Source organism: Oculina patagonica, chromosome 11 (genome assembly GCF_052425735.1).
Source record: "Oculina patagonica isolate OP01 chromosome 11, crgOcupat, whole genome shotgun sequence".
In the NCBI taxonomy this organism is placed as follows: domain Eukaryota; kingdom Metazoa; phylum Cnidaria; class Anthozoa; order Scleractinia; family Oculinidae; genus Oculina; species Oculina patagonica.
The window spans coordinates 4,967,612-4,985,880 of NC_135768.1; the positions used below are offsets into that span (position 1 = coordinate 4,967,612).

General features: G+C 38.8%; 1 protein-coding gene across 1 annotated transcript in view; it reads right to left on the reverse strand.

The window, feature by feature from the left end:
- Positions 1 to 876: 876 nt before the first annotated feature.
- LOC144630562 (uncharacterized) overlaps positions 877 to 18,269 on the reverse strand; it is an 88,479-nt gene continuing 71,086 nt past the window's right edge. Inside the window, exons 9-18 of the mRNA XM_078488926.1 lie at positions 11,098 to 11,331; positions 8,388 to 8,581; positions 8,157 to 8,264; positions 7,176 to 7,526; positions 6,301 to 6,547; positions 5,292 to 5,626; positions 3,811 to 3,900; positions 2,663 to 2,876; positions 1,836 to 2,041; positions 877 to 1,069 (exon numbers count right to left, since the gene is read on the reverse strand). Coding sequence (XP_078345052.1) covers positions 935 to 1,069; positions 1,836 to 2,041; positions 2,663 to 2,876; positions 3,811 to 3,900; positions 5,292 to 5,626; positions 6,301 to 6,547; positions 7,176 to 7,526; positions 8,157 to 8,264; positions 8,388 to 8,581; positions 11,098 to 11,331 — 2,114 coding nt within the window. The 3' untranslated portion in view covers positions 877 to 934. The remainder of the gene's footprint in view (positions 1,070 to 1,835; positions 2,042 to 2,662; positions 2,877 to 3,810; positions 3,901 to 5,291; positions 5,627 to 6,300; positions 6,548 to 7,175; positions 7,527 to 8,156; positions 8,265 to 8,387; positions 8,582 to 11,097; positions 11,332 to 18,269) is intronic.

Here is an 18,269-nt window from a genome sequence, read left to right on the forward strand (position 1 = left end):
GGAAAATTTATTATGAAACAAGAATTGAAAACAAGAAACTGACAAATAAAGATTTGCCAAAACAAATCATGTTAAATTTTCCACACTTCATTTCACTTCACTTAGTTTGATTGTCATCTAGCTGCTTATCGAGAGCAGGCCAAAAGGCCAACAGATAGAGTTCCAATCCGTTGCAAATTGTTTTCTTTCTTTTTATTTCTCCTTTTTGTTTTTTGAAGGTTAGGCAAAAATAAAAATATCGTTGGGAAAATAAAATTTTGGTCTATTTCAAGAAAACTGACATAAAAAGAACATTTCGGCTGGTAATTAAGTATGTTAATATCATGTAAGGGGGAGCAGGGGTGGCGCACTGGTGAGAGAGATCGCCTCCCACCAATGTCGCCCGGGTTCGATTCCAGCCCGGTGCCATATGTGGGTTGAGTTTGTTGTTGGTTCTTATCCTTGCTTCAAGGGTTTTTCTCCGGTTTCCCCGGTTTTCCTCGCTCTACAAAAACCAACACTAAGTCCAAATTCCAATTTGATCTTGGTTGCACGTACACGTCTTAACGAGCTCCTGAGCTATTCTGTGTAACGTGGGTAAATAAATTACATTTCCATTCCTTTTACATTTACTAGAAAATGTAGGTAATCAGAGAACAGGTCTAATACTCTAAAGGCTCTAATACTCTAAAGGCCTTGAAACACTTGCACACATTGCGTTCCTATGTTCAACAGGAATCGAGTGAAATTTAATTTGCTCACTTCAACAACAACAACAACAACAACAACAAATCACGACCCTAGGGGAAGATCACTTAAGAGAGCCATACACAACAATAATATTTTCAATTTTATTCATTTCAAACTCCATTACAGTTTGAATAATCAAATAGCATCACTGTCATTTTGCGTGACGACAAACGGTCATGTTGCGTGACAACATTGATTCTCAATCTCACATGGTGCAGCTTGTCGTCTGAGTTCTTTTCTCGCTGGGGCTTCGACAGGAAGCATCATCAGGTCCCTTGGGGTAACTGCCGGACCAGTAGAAGAAGTAGGCCCAGACATTCATTTTTGTAAACTTGGTGAGCTGAAAAAGAATATAAATACAAAAAAGAGAAAGAATTGGTAAGTAAAAAGTTTATTTGCCTAACTTTTCAGTCTCTTCAGAATCAGTTGGCTCAAATTCGCTGTGACTTAAAGGAACTGTGTCACGGATTTTAGCCAAATTCAGGCATGGGAAATGTTCCTTAACCACTTAAACCAGCGAAGGAACATTTCAATGACACAGCAAATACAAAAGAAGGTACGGATGACCAAAAGTGATGAAGATTGAAACGGATTGCAATGTGGGTTTTTAAAATATTGTTGGGCTGAACAGTTTTCAAAGTTAATCTCATATGCTTTAAATTTAGATTTTAACGCCCGAGAGGCACATTTGGTTGTAATGAAAGTATGGTTTCGTCGTTAAGATCCGTATTTCTTTTCAAACACTAACTTTCATGGCGTGTATTTGGCAAAACTTAATAAAATAAACTTAACTCAGCCGTGACACAGTCCCTTTAAATCACTTACATCAGAGTCGTGATATGCAAAAAAATTCAGCAATAGTTTCATATGTGTCTAATAAATTATTGTCCGAACAAAAATCAATTTTATGGAGTCAGCGGTCTTTAGAAAATAGTGCCTGACCTTTCACAACAACCAGGCTTTCAGTAATATCCTTTGTTTGAGGACGTATAATTATGTATGTCCAGGGGGATAGTAGAAATACTTTTAGTATTCATGCTACGAAAACCGGAATAAGCTCCGGCCTGATGGGCCACTTGGCTCGTATGCAGACTGCTTATACTCACATCCAAGTCTTTACAGTTGGTGTCTTTTATACCATCACCGGTACATGACAGCTTTTTATCCACAGGTATCTGCAGCTCATAGGTACCAAACGGACTCTTACACTCCTCGTCGCCAAGGAGACGATCGCGGACGCACTTGCTCAGCGGATTACTACACATAGGCTGCCAGCGTTGGTCGTCTTTCTTGACACAAAACAAGGATTCTTCTGCTCGGAAAGAAAAAAAAAATAGATTTTTTTTTTAATTTTAATTTATGCATCCTTCTTGGATTAATAAAGTTGCAATAGGCAACTTTTGATACATCCAAAACACTTCCAACTTGCCTCAATTCCCAGGGTTGGCGAAGGACTGAACTAGGGATTTTGGTCTGAAATTTAGAAAGTTAGGCAGAACCCAGAACTAGGATTTTACTACCTTTTCACTAGGTAAATGGAATCTGGGTTACTGAGACTAGGAATCACAAACCAATAATGGGAACAGATGGGAATGGGATTTGGGGAAATCAGTGGTGGAGAAATGGGATTTGAGAAACATTTGGGCTGGGAAATCGATTTTTAACCTCAAAGCCCCCCCCCCCCCGCCCATCCTCCGAAGGACCTTTTTTTAATTCTGCCCTTGTCTTAGAGAAATCGCAAAAAACTAATTATAATTTGCGTTGCCTTCGACAATTCACTTTATTAGATCTTTCTGTTCGTCTCACGAATAAAACAAATTTTTCCCCTTTTAATTTTTTTAGCTTTATTCAATCTGAAGATATTAATTTCAGATTTTTTCAGTGAAAATTGAATTTCCCAAAGTTCTCTTGTGAGACAAGAAGAGGGACTTACCTCTATCTTCCGTTTTGAGCCTGCACTTTTGTTCATCGCTGATAGAAAACCGGTCAAACTTGATTTTCCTGTATGATCCTATAGGCTGACGGTATTGCTTAATCGTGTCATCTCCCGCCCTGAAGTATGAAGCACTGAGATGGCGAATCTTGAGATGAATATCCTTGCCAACATCGGTAGGCTGTTTACTGGGACCAGTCAACTCAACATACAGCTAACAATGAAATTGGAAACACAAAACCTTCACTTTTAATACTAAGAAAATAATAAGATACTCGAAGAAATAGAAAGCAAAACAACGATACGAAATCCACCCATTTACCACGATGTATGCCCCCCCGGGGGGGGGGGTACTCAGTTATGTTTTGGGTGAGTATGTGCCGCCCGGGTCTCTTAAGTAGCACCCCGTTAAAGAAAGAATTTGCATCCAAAATGATACCGGGTTCTAGAAACAGTTCCATTTTTTAACACCACGTTTTGACTGTTGGATAATTTGAAACTTTCGTGCGTTCAAAATATCATACCCCGCTCTAGAAAATTTCTCTAAAATGGATACCCCGTTCTAGATCGGGAGCCCAAAATCACGAACCCATTAGGCGGCACATACTCGTATATTTATTTAGGGGGAGTACCCCCCGGGGTGTATGGAAATCCCCAGCCGTGTTTCATCGACCGCCCGGAAATTGAAGAAGTTCTGCTCTAAAAGCGATACCACATTTCGCGCCTTTTGGGCGTGGAATGTAAATTTGTACTTTTGTAGTAATAGCACGTTATGGATTTTCGGGAACTTTTCATACTCATTAATAATTCACAAAGGAAAGCAGAAACGCGGCGGTGGTTTGTAAACCTTGATTTCTCTGTTTTCTCCTTGGTTTTACTTTCTATTGATAAGAGATATCAAACAGTTGAGAGAGTGTTTCATCACATTTTCAAACACCTCTTAGTTCGTCGAAAATACTCCTGCGCGTTGTATTTTCAACTATCTTTGGGGAGGGGGAGGGGGGTCCATCTTAATAAAGACTCATATATTCAAACGTTCTTCAGAAACTTGCCATTCTTACATGTATATGGTAATTACCGGCGTTTGGAAAATCGATGAAACATTCTCTCCCTTACGTCTTGTTTAAGGTTTAAAAATATTGCGTTACCTTTAACAGTCGGATGTTGTAGCAACTGGAACAGCTCTGATCAATTTTGAGACTGAATCTAGTGTACCCTTTAGCAATACCTGCAAAAATCTGAGAGGAAGCAGTTATGTAAGGGACTGAGTCACTATTTATCGCCTGGGAAAGGGGAGGATTTTTGGGGGATCACTTGTTTAGATGAACAGAAGCGGGGATTGGTCATACCTAAGAGCCCAACGAGGGAGGAAGAATGAAATTACTTGAAAATCAATTGGGAAATGCTGTTAAAAAAACTTCAATTTCGCGGAGTGTGAGTTTGGCAGAATATATTTTTGCTGTGCTCCATATCCTGATAACTGAAAATGTGTGCAAAGACATCGAGGGGGATCACACTAATGAAATAAGGGGGATCACCTAAATTTCACCATGTTTAGCCCAAAATCCTCCTCTCCCCACCCCCCAGGGCGATAAATAATGACAGGTCCCTAAATGTTAAAAATGTTTGGGTGTGTTGTTGGAAAGCGAAATGGGCGATTCCATGTAATTCTAGAATTCGTCACCGTTATATTAAACATAAATAAACAAAATAGCTCACGACTGGCATAAAATGTCACCCTTCATTAAAGGAGCAATGTCACGATATTTTAAAACATTTTTCTGATTACATCCAAATTGAAGAGAACCTCAAAATAATAGTTTTGTAATGTACGGTAGAAAAACGACAGAGGAGTAGTAAAAAAGCGAAAATAACCAAGGATGGTTTCGACTAATGAAAATTAGGACAGATTACAAACGATAAACTTGAAAAAAATTTGCCAGTTTTTTCAAGATGTGTTGTCCGTGACGTAGCTCCTTTAACATTTCTACCACCCCGTTGGGATCCCCGTCTCCTAAAGGCGGAGGCAAACGAGCACACATTGTGGCGGACACATTGTTACTCATGATGTTTTCTTTGGCGAGCAAACGGGGAAACATTTGTTGTTGACACGAAATGTTTCTGAACGAAATCAGAAACATTTTCTGTGTCTCGGAAACAAATTTTGTTCGTTAAACAAATGCGTGTAGTGCTAGCGTAAACGCTGACGAAAACTTAAAAAAAATTACCAAACAAACTTTTGAATTATTTCAGACGTGCCGTATGCCTAAAAGACTTTCAGCATTATGGAGAGATGGCTTTTCTTATGTTTTGCTTTTTCAAATTCACAGGAAACTTGAGCAAATATGTAAAAACCCGTGAAAGAGAAGCACATTCTTGTTCCACGTCGCATCAGATCAGCGCGCTCGCTCAGGTTGAAAGCATACGTCAGCGTACACCAATGGGCAAATAGTAGACGCTAAATTAACCAATCAGAGCGCACATTTCCTTAAGTTGTGCTATAACAACAAATGTTTCGTGCGGTGGCAAATAGCTATAGGGAGGCCGCGGTTGTCTCCGCAACAAAGTGTCTGCAACAATCTGTCCTCGTTTGCCACCACCTCAAAATAACTGGTATACGGAAACTTACATCCGGGTTTTTTGTTTTGTCAAAACTCCATTTATTTATGTTTGTTGTATAAACATTGTTAGTAAAGCACTGGACCGCCTTCGTTTCCGTTTGTTCCATGTTTCGAAGTACATCTGTAAGTTGAATTATCCCATTGAGCTGCCCAGTGCCACGCGCACTCTCGCTTGCCACGCGTTGGAAATTAGCCAGGGGATCGTTTCCTTCCCATAGTGTGCGAAACCTCAATGCCTTGTAAAGTTCATACACGTTTATCATGAAGGACTGTTCCAATTCTCTGTACGTACTGAGGAGGTTGTCCATAAATCCAAGTTGAAGATTCTTTGTAATAGGAGCAGCTGAAAGACACGTGGCAAAATAAAAGCGATTTTCAATTGAGTGTCGTCGTAAGACCAACACCAAACCAATCACCCTACCCACTCACAATGAGCACAGGCAATCCAGTGAACCAATCAAATCTTGAAGAAGAAACATGAAGCCGGCGGCACGAAGAGCGGGGAAAAGTGTGGTTTTCCTTCTGATTGGTTAAGAATTAAAAGTGACGCCAGTCTTTTTAAACCAATCAATAAGCGAAGTTATGTAGAACCATGTATGTGAGTGTGCTCCACTGGCAGTCTTAAATCACTTTTATATCGATAGTTAATGTTAGTCTAATTTCAAGAGGTAAATATAAGAATGCGACATTCTGATAGGTCAAGAAGCGTTGGTTTATGACGTTATATTCACCTCGCTTGGAGGTGAATATAACATTTCAGGGCTTGGTTACAAAGCCACGCCAACTTTGTCATCCAGGCAAGTAAACATGGCGGCATTTGATGAAGGAAGTTTTCGTTCATGCGAAAAAAATCACGTCAAGTCCGGCGTATTCAAAATAGTTGGAATTTTAAAAATTAGCTACCAAGGCTTTTGAACTGAAAATATTTTCAAGAAATGGTTCTCAAGGCATTAGAATTGGTGCAAAGGACGGTGATTCATTTCCACTCACGATAGTTTAAGAAATAACATTTCTTACCTCCTGGTCTACCTATATCCCGTAATGTTTTCTCAGTGTCATCTAGGAGGGGGATATCAAAGTTATAGCCTCCAATCTCATTATCAAGGTCCATAACCTTCCCTATCAGGTCGATACGAGCTGCACCTGCGATGAAAAAGGATTCCAAGTGCCGCTTGAAGCCTGCAACGTCCTGAGGTCTGGCGGCAACTTCCAACAGGCAAAATAATTCTTCGGTTAGTGCTTCCTTGTTCAGCTCCAGATTGACCTTTGGCACAGAAGGACCAGGAAAAAATTAATGGCAATTTCTGTATAGCTGAGGACTAACGACCCCTGTTATTATATTATATTAATGTCAGGGTTTAAAGTACAGAAATTATATTTGCTGTAAAAAAGGCTAAAAAATTCTGGCTTCAATAGGATTTGAATCCTTGGTCTCTGCGAGTACCGGTGCGATGCTCCACCAACTAAGCTATGTGGCCAAACATTGTTCCTATCCCTTGCTCTTTCATATACCATTTTGGACAGAAAAGGTACCATTTCATATACCTTCGAAAGAAAATGGGACCACTTTCACTTACCTACAGAAGGTTACAAAATCTCCTTTCCAATTTTTTTACTTGAATGACCCCTTAAAATACCTAAATGAATCGACTGTTAGGTGGGTTCATTCGATATATTTTGCAAAGCCCTTTTAAATGTCAAAATGACAGTTTATCTAACCCCTTTTGTATATTTCAACTCGTGAAAATCCTACCCTTTAATGTACGGAGAGCCCGAAAAAGTAACCCATTTTGGACGGAGCCTTTCCGTATAGTTCACCATAGGAAGAACCAACCCCCCAATGAGGGTAGGTAGGGAACACCCTACCCAGACGGGGGTGGGGTGGATAGTACCTGCATAACGTCTGGCACCGAATCCACGTCCAATTGATCAAAGTCCAAATCGCTTGAATCCTTCCGAGGGCTGTAATTTTTTCCAAATGTTAACCACTTCTTGATACTACTGGTGTAGCTACTGAGAGACTTGAGGCATTCCTTTCCTTGCTGACTGTCAGCAATACCAATGGCGCTGTCTATAAATGCAAATGGATCCTTGGAGGCTGCAGCGCTTACAAACCCTGTCACACCTTGAAGAATGGCTAAAAAGTCGCCCTTGTGAAACTTGGCTGCCTCCAAGGTCTCTGGGAGGATTGTCTCGACTTGCTTTATAATATCTGTCATCTGAGTCTCTAACTGTTGAATAGACTGCAATAATAATGATGATGATGACATTAATAATGACGATGATGATGTCAGTGATAGTAATGATAGTTAGAATGGTAATGATAACGATAATAAACATGTCAACGTTTTAATCCCGGTTACTCTTTATATCAGAGTGCCAACGTTTGAGTAACAAGTTTTAAAATTATATTATTGAGTAAAAATCAGTTGACTCTACACAGTCAGTACAAATTGAAGACAGTGAATTAGTTAGTAGCTACAATTTAAATGGTGACACTCAAGGCTTCAATCCTAGCACTTGAAAAGTGGCAACCATCATGTAGAAGCGTACAGAATATTGTACCACGTGAAAGTACTGTTCAATAGCTTTCATTTGAATGGTCACACACTTCGGTTTCATCGAAAGACTTTTTGAGTTGTCCGATTTCTGTATTTTTACATTCCATAATGCTTTCTGGCTAAACTTTTCATCAGTTTTCGTTCTCTTGGGGCTATTAAATTTTCGTTCTTTTTTGACTTTCTAAGAAAATGGTGAAATCCAAGATGGCGTATCCAAGATGGTGGCTGTAACATCACGTGACGTCATTGAGATTTAAAAAGTAAGTAAGTAAGAAAGAAAAAAAGAAAGAAAGAAAGGAAGAGCAAAGTCACCTTAACATAAAGTCTTTTTTCGCTGTCGGCGATGTTTTTGGCTTCTATTAATCGCCTCTTCTCGGCATTAACCTGTTTTCGACCAACTTTAGCCATCTTACGGGCGAGCTGAAGCAAAACAAAAGTCAAACAACATTGATCTATATTGGTTTAATTTCTATTCCAATTTCTAAGTCATTCCAGTCTCTCTCATATATAATATCAAAAAGGCAGCCACGTTCTTATACAGACCTGCTGAAAATTCTCCTTGCTCTCTACCGATGACTTGATACCGTTGAATGCAGTTTCATACTCCTTTGCTGTATTCTTCAGTTTTTCGGCAACGTTTTTCAAAGTTTCCCACCTCATGCGAGGTGCAAACAGCTTGTTTCTTCCGAATATATCGAAGCCTTTTTTCCCTAAAAAGCCGAGCTTTCTTGTCACCTCTAAGGGAAAATAAATTATGGAAAATTGTAAGAATAGCAAAATAAATTACATTCTTCTAGGAATTAAAACCCTCGGACGAACAGATTCCACGCTCCCGTGCAGTGAGGTTTTTTCAAGATTTTGAAAAGAGGATTTACTCTACAATGCTGAAACTGTAAGTAGCTTCTCATTAATCCCTTGCAGAAATCTTGATATGACAACCATGTGTCCATGGTATTTGACGTTGCCAATAACAAGCAGGTCTTGCCAAAATCGTAAATTTAAACATTTTTCTTTATTTTTTTTTAGTTTTTGAAACAGAATTGTCCGATTTGTGTGTTTTTACATTCCATAATGCTATCTGGCTTAATTTTCCATCAGTGTTCGTCATCTTGGGGCTATTAAATTTTCGTTCTTTTCTCAGACTTTCTAAGAAAATGGTGAAATTCATGATGGCGTATCCACGATGGCGGCTGTTATGTCACGTGACGTCATATAATGTCACAGCCAACAAAAATTATGTCATCTTGTACGGGCTTTGTACTCAGTGCAAAATAATTTCGCTGCGCCTTAATAAAACGAAAACCCTGGGGAGGGGTTCCATCCATCTCCCCTCCCCCAATTCCTCGTTCGATGGTGGGGCATTGAATTTGCTTGTACGCCCGAGGGTTAATGTTGTATTTACTATTAAAGGCGCTTTTTCAATTGGCGCAGTTTCAACAGTGTAGGTTATTGCACGATTTCGGGTGCAAGTTAAAACCAGAAGTAACGCTAGAATGACAAGAATTTTGTTAAAAATACAGTAAAACCCAGGTAAATAATCTGTGGTTTTCTGCAACAGGCTAAAATGGTCCTTATATCAGCAGACGAGTAGTGAGAGATCAGGCTGAATAGATTCTTTAACAGGTTCTCATTTAGTGGATGAAAACAATTATCAATAATGGGCATGTTCTATCGGCTTAAAATTTGTTTTACACTTTTATAATACGTCGAATCGGCCACCCTGGCAGATGCCCGTGACGATCTGGAAGAGCAGCACGATAACGACGAGTCAAAGCCAAAGGTTTATTATAATCATTTTATCGGGCATTGTGGCGTATTTTGCAGGCGGGAGAAATTAGCGGGCTAAAATATATTTTAGCCCGCTGCCGTGGACCAATCAGAAACAAGGAAATAACGAAGCCAGCCAATCAGAACTGAAAACCATTCAACTGTTCGCGCCGTTTTCTTGCTGGCTGGCACAAGCTGGCATCACTTTAAAGCTGGCCTCGGTAAAGTCTTTCAGTTGCAAGAGTTTCAGGCAAAATTATTTTCTGACGCGAAATTGAGTTGGTGTTTTTCAAAAAGACGGCCTCTTAAGCTCTGTTTTATTTGAGTCGAGACGCTTCCATCTGCAATTGCAAACTGTTTTTGAGCTTAATTCATAACGAAAATAATCTTGAAGGACTCACGGGGAAGCAAATTCTCAGTCTTCTTGGCTAGATAAGATGGAATCAAAGAAACTCAAGGAAGAATCCAGGCGGCGAAGTGAATGTATAAAATTTTTGTTCGTCGAGCGGGCCAAAAACATTTATACCATAACCGAGAGAATTTTCGCGCGCTGATTGGTCAAAAATTATGGTCGATGAGAATATAGACCATGAAAGTAACGTCAGATCACACCACGCACACGCGCGGGCTAAAAGATGTGTAAGTTTGGACTCCAGGAATGAAAGCAAATTCCATCTTGTTTTGTTTGAATCAAGTACATATTTGTCTTCGCAATTCACGATTGGACTTCTACTCAGGAGATCTGTCGAAAGAAAATTGACCAGGCTTTTGAATTTTTAGTCTAACGGAGAAGAACGGTGCTAGCGAACCGGCAGCGGACTGTCGATGTTCAGTGAACGAGCGCTAACAAGATCGCGATCTTCAGAAAGAAAACAATATAATCTTGTTCGCTTCAAGTAATAGGCACACACTCAACCATAGAGGAAAAGGTAATTAAAATTGTTATTTTTTGAATTCTTGTTCATCTTCTTTTTGTGTTATTGTCGTTTTTACGTGTCGGGCCGGAATCTTTACGTCCCACATTTTTCCATGGTCTACACTCTTATAGACCATAGAAATAACGCCATAAAATGTCTAAAACTTTGCAGTGAAACAACTCGCCTAACGGCTCGTGGTTCCACTTGAGTTTTGAACATTTTCTAACGTCATTTCTATGGTCTATAAGAGTGTAGACCATGAAAAAATGTGGTCGATTTGTTAAATATAAGCCCGCAAAAAAACATCAACTATATTGTTTTATCAATGACATTAGTTTTTTAAACCGTGATTTTAGTGTTTTCTGATTTAATTTTCAGCACTTTTTCGAATAACAACTGAACTTTCGTAATTTATCAAGCTGAATGGGTCCGATTGGGTGCTTTATTGGTCAAAATTCAGCCTGAGAAATAACGGTTTTGTGGAAAACCTATTTGCACTTATGTTGCAATGAGTACACACTTTTAGTTTTTATACTCCTGCTACATCAACCGTGTATTCTGTAAAATACCTTTCTTGAGAACACCAACTCTGGTACCACTTTTCTCTTTCAAAACGTTTTTAAGAAACGTTAGAGCCGCCTTCCCCTGCTCATTACTCGCGTCTCCTAGCAACAGGTCCTCCGCCTGCCTTTTCATAACTCTGAGTAGCTGCATTGGGTAGCTCTTTTTGGTGAATTTGCCCATTTTCCCGGGTTGAATCATAGACTTTCTAACGGCGCCATCAGTCCCCTTGGTTGTGGGACCTAAAATAAAATAGAAGGCACACAATGTGTTCCTGTGATATATGCTTTACTCTTTTTTATTTCTTTGGTTGCAAGCAGCTTAAGTCTGAGTAGCTGCATTGGGAAGCTCTTTTTGGTGTATTTGTTTACTATCCCGGATTAAAACATAGACTGACGTTCTAACGGCCCCATCAGTCCCGTTGGTTGTGGGACTTAAAAAATAAAAGGTACACAATTCATTCATGTGGCTACGTTTTACTCTTTATATTTCTTTGGTTGTAAGCAGCTTCTCTTGAATTATTTTAGGTATAAGTGCTTCTACCATTTCTATTGCCGCCGCATTTGTCATTTGTTTAGGAAGCATTGAAGGGTTTTTGCTTTGTGCGGTTTTAAACTTTCAAGGTGGTGTAAAGACATCTTTTTTGCTTTTTTATCTCGTGTTGCACTCCAAAATAATAACTGAGTTAGACCAGAAACCCATAAGTTTCTGGTAAGACTAAAAATACTGTATGCATATCTCAGGAATTCGAAATAGTAATTGGACTGAGCCTCATTCGGGGTCTTATTCACAACTTAAATCTTTACAGTTTCTAATTACTTTTACTAAATAAATTTGACGATTCAACCGAGTTAAATTATTTCTCAACCTCGTTCCCAGGTCCTCTCTCCTATTCCTCCGTTGTCCCTTTGTCCTCGACGGCATAGGGAATGGAAACGAGGACGATTATTTCAACGGCTATTAGGTCAATGTTATGCTAAAAATCTAGCTTCGCCAATCGCTTTCTTTATTTTACCTTAAGTTAATTATCCCTTTTGAAGTATTACTGATATATCAAGCCTTCGTGAAGCCATGTCCCTCCTCCCCCCACCCCCGAGCCCGTAAAAAAACGTTTTCCTGAAAGGGTGGGTACGGCTTAACGTAGGCTAATGGTAAACCTTACCTTTTCCTGGCTGCCCATCTTTTCCATCGGTTCCGGAGGGGGCCCGCACCCAGGGTCCATCGTCATAACAGCCAAAAAGATCACCTATCTCGCCTTGGCCGCATTTTCTACCTTTCCCACCTTCACTCCCTCGGCCACCTGAAAACGAAGTAGAAAATTATACAATTCAGTCTTGGTTTTCACGTGACGTCATCAAAATTGGAAAATCCATAATCGCGAGTTTCATGACTTTTTACCCTTCACTGGTTATTAGACGTCCTCAACATATATCTTATTGAAGGTTTTCAGCTCGTTAGCATCGGCCGTTTTTAAGATATAACATTTTGAATTTCAATTCGGAGTTTTGCGCCACACGACATCAGAATGGCCGCCTGAACGCTGTCACGTATACTTAAAAAAATGCTTCATCCTGTGATTTTTAACGATCTGAACAATTGAGGTTTTACAATAAGTGTTTACGTATTCACGAAGATGAACTGACCGCTTTTTATAGCAGAAGTGAATGCCAGATGTTTTCATTCATTTCCGGCGGCCATCTTGGTGCCCCTTCACACGGACTCCAGCATGGAATTTCCATACTGTGCTCTCTGAAATTTCGTGAAACATTTTAACGGATAACTCGAGTACGGAATACCGTGCAGACCTGAGACTTGGACACGTAGACTATCTAGTAATTCTCTACACACTGTAATATTCTTGATTTTTTTTTACTCAAAAGATTTGGATTTATTTTTTGCAGCGCGTGACAGTATCGTTACTTGCGTGACAGTTAAAACCAGCAATAAATTATCTTGGTCAATTTGCTGCAGAGGCCAGTGAAACTTGGCAGACTTATACTTCGATGGGCGTTACTTTTACCGCCCTTATAAAGTTCTGTTACCATAGCAACTCACTGTTTTTCAGCCCCCACCGATCTGTTTTCAATATTTTGGTAATTTTCAGTGCGGAAATATGAAAACGGGCCAAAACTGACATCTACCTAACTCATTTGTATGCTTGTCATATCATGCATATGAGGCATGACTGCCAAAGCACTTTTCTATTTTGTGTTTTTATTTTGTGGCGCACCAGTAAACTGGCTTTTTAGCTAAGCGTGCTGATCACGTAAAAAAAATTATATTGTATTGCAACAGGAAATTAATGTAAGTAAAAGTAGCTGACACCTTGTGCATTAGCTTAAGGAGCAATGTTACACGATTGCATATTAAAATAGCATTGTAACGATCTGTTGGAATTCAAATAAACATGATGCGGTAGTTATGGAGTCACAGAGATGCAAATAATACATTTGCTTTTATTTGCTTTATTCAACAACAGTTAAGTTTCATTTTAAATTTATGATTGTTTTTTAGATTGCTCTGATTTAGACTGCTCTGCCATAGAAAATTTACAGAACCATGCTTTTGGTTTTTCATTGTCATCATGGCTAGCGGAATGGTTCGCGGGTGCGTGCGCCAGGCGGTGTTGGACACGGTTCACGTGACATTTTTCGACCAATCATTTGTCACCTTGGTGGAAGCAATGGCGGACAATTTTGTCGCGGGATTTTAAGAACATCGATGCATCTTCTTCGTGTGATTCCGGCGAAACTTTAACAGTTTTTTACGGACTGTTTTATTGGAGCTGGAAGAATTAATGACTAGGCCAGCCATCTGTCTAATTCTAAGCCCCTGAGGAAGGTTTGTTTTGCAAACCGAAATATAGGGCAAAGTTTTTTTCAATATATTCTAGTTTTTTTCTTTTTATCCACTTTGTTTATTTTTGACCACTTTAGCCGTCAGGATCAGTTTGCCGTCTATATTTTCCGTTTTAACTCAGTTACTGATCCAGGTCTTCAATAGATCCGGCACCACTCATCGGTTTGTCGCTGTGATATTGCAGTTTTTACGCTCATTCATGCTCGAGTGCGTGCCGTAGGGCACGCAATCAATGAATGAGAGTATTATGATGAAGTAGATGTAGACGGAAATTGTTACACGTAGACGGAAGTTAACTTTTGAGCCGTAGACGGAAGTTGCTGCGAACGGAAGTAATTTCACGTGCTACCTCTCCCCCCTTAGTAAAACCCCCATTTTAAAGTCGAATAAGCCGCGATGCACATGTGAAAAGAAATGAAATGTTTGTGTAGCCTAGATTAACATGATAAGTCTAATAAATAGATTAACATCAAAACACAATTTCTGCGGTTCTAAAAATTGCAACATGGATCGATAAGCCAAAAGGTTTTCACGTAGGGAACCCTAAACGGAAAGTCCACGTGAACGGAAGTTGCCCGCAATCGGAAGTAATTTCACATGCTATCCCTCCCTCTTTAGCAAAAGCCAAAATTTACTTTGATTATAAGCTGAGAAAAAAAATCTTGGCGGGTTTTTTGTATGTTTTTCTATTTAAACGCGCTTAAGGAGAGTTTGTTTTGGCTCGTGACGTTACGCAGCTGATGTTGACCCGCACGAATTTCTGTACGTGTACAATGAACCAAAAATAAAGCTACGTCAACTTTCCGTGTAGCACTGCACGACCCGCACGCGTCGCTATTACGGAAATTTATCAAATATATATTTTTTCGTTTTTTTTGATTCTTTTCTAAGATCGTTCAAAATGTCCTTGACCCTGACCCCAATCTGTCTACGTTCAAGAGAAAGTATAAAGAGCGATGGAAAAAAAGATACAGTTCAGTCGAATGTTTTTTGTACCTTTGAAGTAGAGTTTGTTTTGGTTCGTGACGTTACGAAGCTAAAGTTCACCCGCACGCATTTTTGTACGTGTACCATGAACTAAAAATAAAGCTATGTCATTCCCTTTGTAGTGATGCACGATCTGCGCACGTCGCTATTGCGAAAATGTATCAAAATATAGATATATACAAAATGCAAAAGGAGCAAAGTGAGTACATTTTCTTTATTTTTTTGATTAGAAGGTAAAATTTTATTTTGTTAAGGAGGCTCCATGTAGTTTTTTAAGCCGAAGGGTGGTTGTTTTGAAAATTAAAATTTTCTAAAAAGCCAATGTTCGATTTTTGCCAAAATACACCATAATGATCAAATATGACCAAATTTTAATTTTTTACCCGTCACTTAGTCACAAAGATTACCATAGCAACGATTGACGTTTTCTTTTGTTCTCAAACAAGCTTGATTTTCTCGAAATCAAGATTGACTCTTGGTGTTTATTTTTTGATATATTAATGTTTAGTAGATTGACTAACCGTTGACGAAATTTTAGAAAAATCTGTAAGAGCGTTTTCAAATAATTTAAGAATGAAATTTTCAGAAAAACCCCGTTTTAATATAAAATAGGCGCTTTTAAATTGTTTCGTATTATTTGGGCGCAGTTACTCTCACTGAAATATAAATACTTACACCATCAAAGACCATTAACTAAAAGCGAAAGAGTTTTTGCTTTAATTTTTAAAATATATCGTCTGCCGATTGTAGGAAATAAAAAGAAAATACCAAAATCTTCATTCTTGATTTACTCTTAAACGCTCTTACAGATTTTCCTAAACTTTTGTGTACAGGTAGTCAATTTACTAAACTTGAACATATCAAAAAATGAATACCAAGAGTCAATCTAGATTTTGAGAAAATCAAGCTTGTTTGAGAACAAAAGAAAACGTCAATGGTTGCTATGGCAACCTTTGTGACTAAGTGACGGGTAAAAAATTAAAATTTGGTCATATTTGATCATTATGGTGTATTCTGGAAAAAATTGAACAATGGCTTCCTAGATAATTTTAATTTTCAAAACAACCACCCTTCGGCTAAAAAAACTACATGGAGCCTCCTTAAGGTCGCGCAGGACCCTTGCTCATTAATATATTCATTAGCCAAATTTCTTGTTGGAGTGCTGTCTTGTAAAGCTTTAATTCACTACATTTTGAATATCGATTCCTCTAAAATTTAATAAGTATACCCAGGGATGATGGAATTACATCATGATTGTCCTTTTACTGAGAGATGACCGTTGTCTGTGATGTTACAAGCCCTTAAAAGTTTAACTGAAGATAATGCGATTTTGTGTCCAAGTTTTCAGCTAGCACAGCGCACCAAATTAAATGATTATATAGCCTAGTGATAAGTCGTAACTTCTTTTGTGTTCCCACTAGAACGAAATTTTCGATTTCAAAAACTGCTACAAGTTAATGGCTTCTAAGAGAGTAAAAATGTGAAATCTAAACTTTGAAACATGCTATCTTCATTTTGAGAAGGAAATTTAAAAATTCGCTCTAGCCAGAACACAATAGAGTACACCAAGTTTATGTTCCTCGCGAATCAACTCTTGAAATTCTATATCGGCGGGGAAAACTTGGACACAAAATTGCAGGTTTTGAGGCTTCCGAAGACCTTCCGAGTCGATGTTTACAACAACGTGTGCTTTATTTAAAGCTGTGAATCTAATTATGATAATTCGCTATGTTCCAGCGCACGGGATGCGAGGCTGAGAACAATACCGTGTAATTACTTGTACAAAGAACTCTGAGAAAAAAAATTCTCATGAATATTTCGTTTGTTGTCGGCTTCAGTCGTCGCAGTTCGTGCGTACTCTTTAAATAAATACATACATAATGATTTCAAGGGTCCTGCGCGACCTTAAGCGTTATTTTTATCTCCATACAATTTCTTTGGAGCACTTAAATTCTAAACCACCTACTAGTGTAACACAACACCGCGTACCTCAGGTAGTCACGTTCCACTTGGCCTCGTGTTCTTACTTTGTTTGACTTTCCCAAGAAAATCACACCATTTCTTTTACTCTTCATTCGCTTTTTTGAATTATTATTATTATTATTTTTAGATAATGCAGTTTATTGATTAACACTGACTTACAATACATTACAATACATAGCTTACTTACAATTACAATACATTACAATACATATCTTACTTACAGAGAATAATTTACGTTACACAAAGGGCATGCAGAAACTAAATGAAAAAGAGAAATTATTTCTTGCCAATGTTCTAGCTGCTTCAGTGCTAACTTAATCAACTATAGGTAATATAATGAAAGCTGAAATGGTAAATGTCTTTTTTACAGTCACCCACATTCTGTGAAGGATGTTACACGCTGGGGGTGATTCTAGTGAAGAAGAATGAACCCTGATTTTTATGATCATGCAAAACGACCAGATCATCTATCAGGAAAGGGAAAAAAGAATTATGGGACTAGGTCAGGGTAGTGAAAGAGGTAGCAGTGCTCCTCCCATAGCCCCTTCATCTCCACAGGCACCCCACCTGCTTCTAAACGTTTTCATGCAGCAGAGACTCTTCTCGCCAATCTTCATCATGACTGAGTTTCAGACATTCATTTATATGATGGCTGAAGGTATCTTAAGTAAGATCAAAGACGCCTTGAAACCCCAAAGATGAGATATTAGCACTAGTCGTGGTCTCACCATCCTTTTTGCCCAACTGTTGAATTTTAGGGTTTGTGTATCAGGCTATGTCCATCTTAATAAAACTAATCAAATTAAAACTAACCCAAGAAGGCTATGGCCATCCAATCATTTACCTTTTAAAGATTTTATTCAATGATTAACAATTGGCTACTCCGGCCAACTTGGCCCCTGCTATTTAGAACTGTTACTTGGCTCCCTTTAGCACGGTTAACATTCAGTTTATTAAACACAAGAAAACATGAATGAGCTGGCTCAAGAGCCCTTTGATTTATTATATAAGTCTGGTAGTTTCCTGGAGGTCTCCTAACCTACTTTAGTTATTTTGTACATGTAATAATTGATTTTAAAAGTGGTTAATAAATGATGACGATGATGATGATGATGGAAAGATGGTGCATTGGATCTCGGGCTCAAGTCCTATACTTTTCTGTCAACGGTCAGTAAATTTATTTTTAATAAGCTATCCACTTGGAGCAATTCTACTGATCATGGTGTGTTCTTCTTACCCTTTCCTCCTTTTCCGTTTTTGGCTGGCTGTGCTCCTTTTCCACCGCACGATTTCAACGCCACTGTACCCTTAATTTTGTTCCAACGGAATTTAATGTTCCCGGACTTTCCTC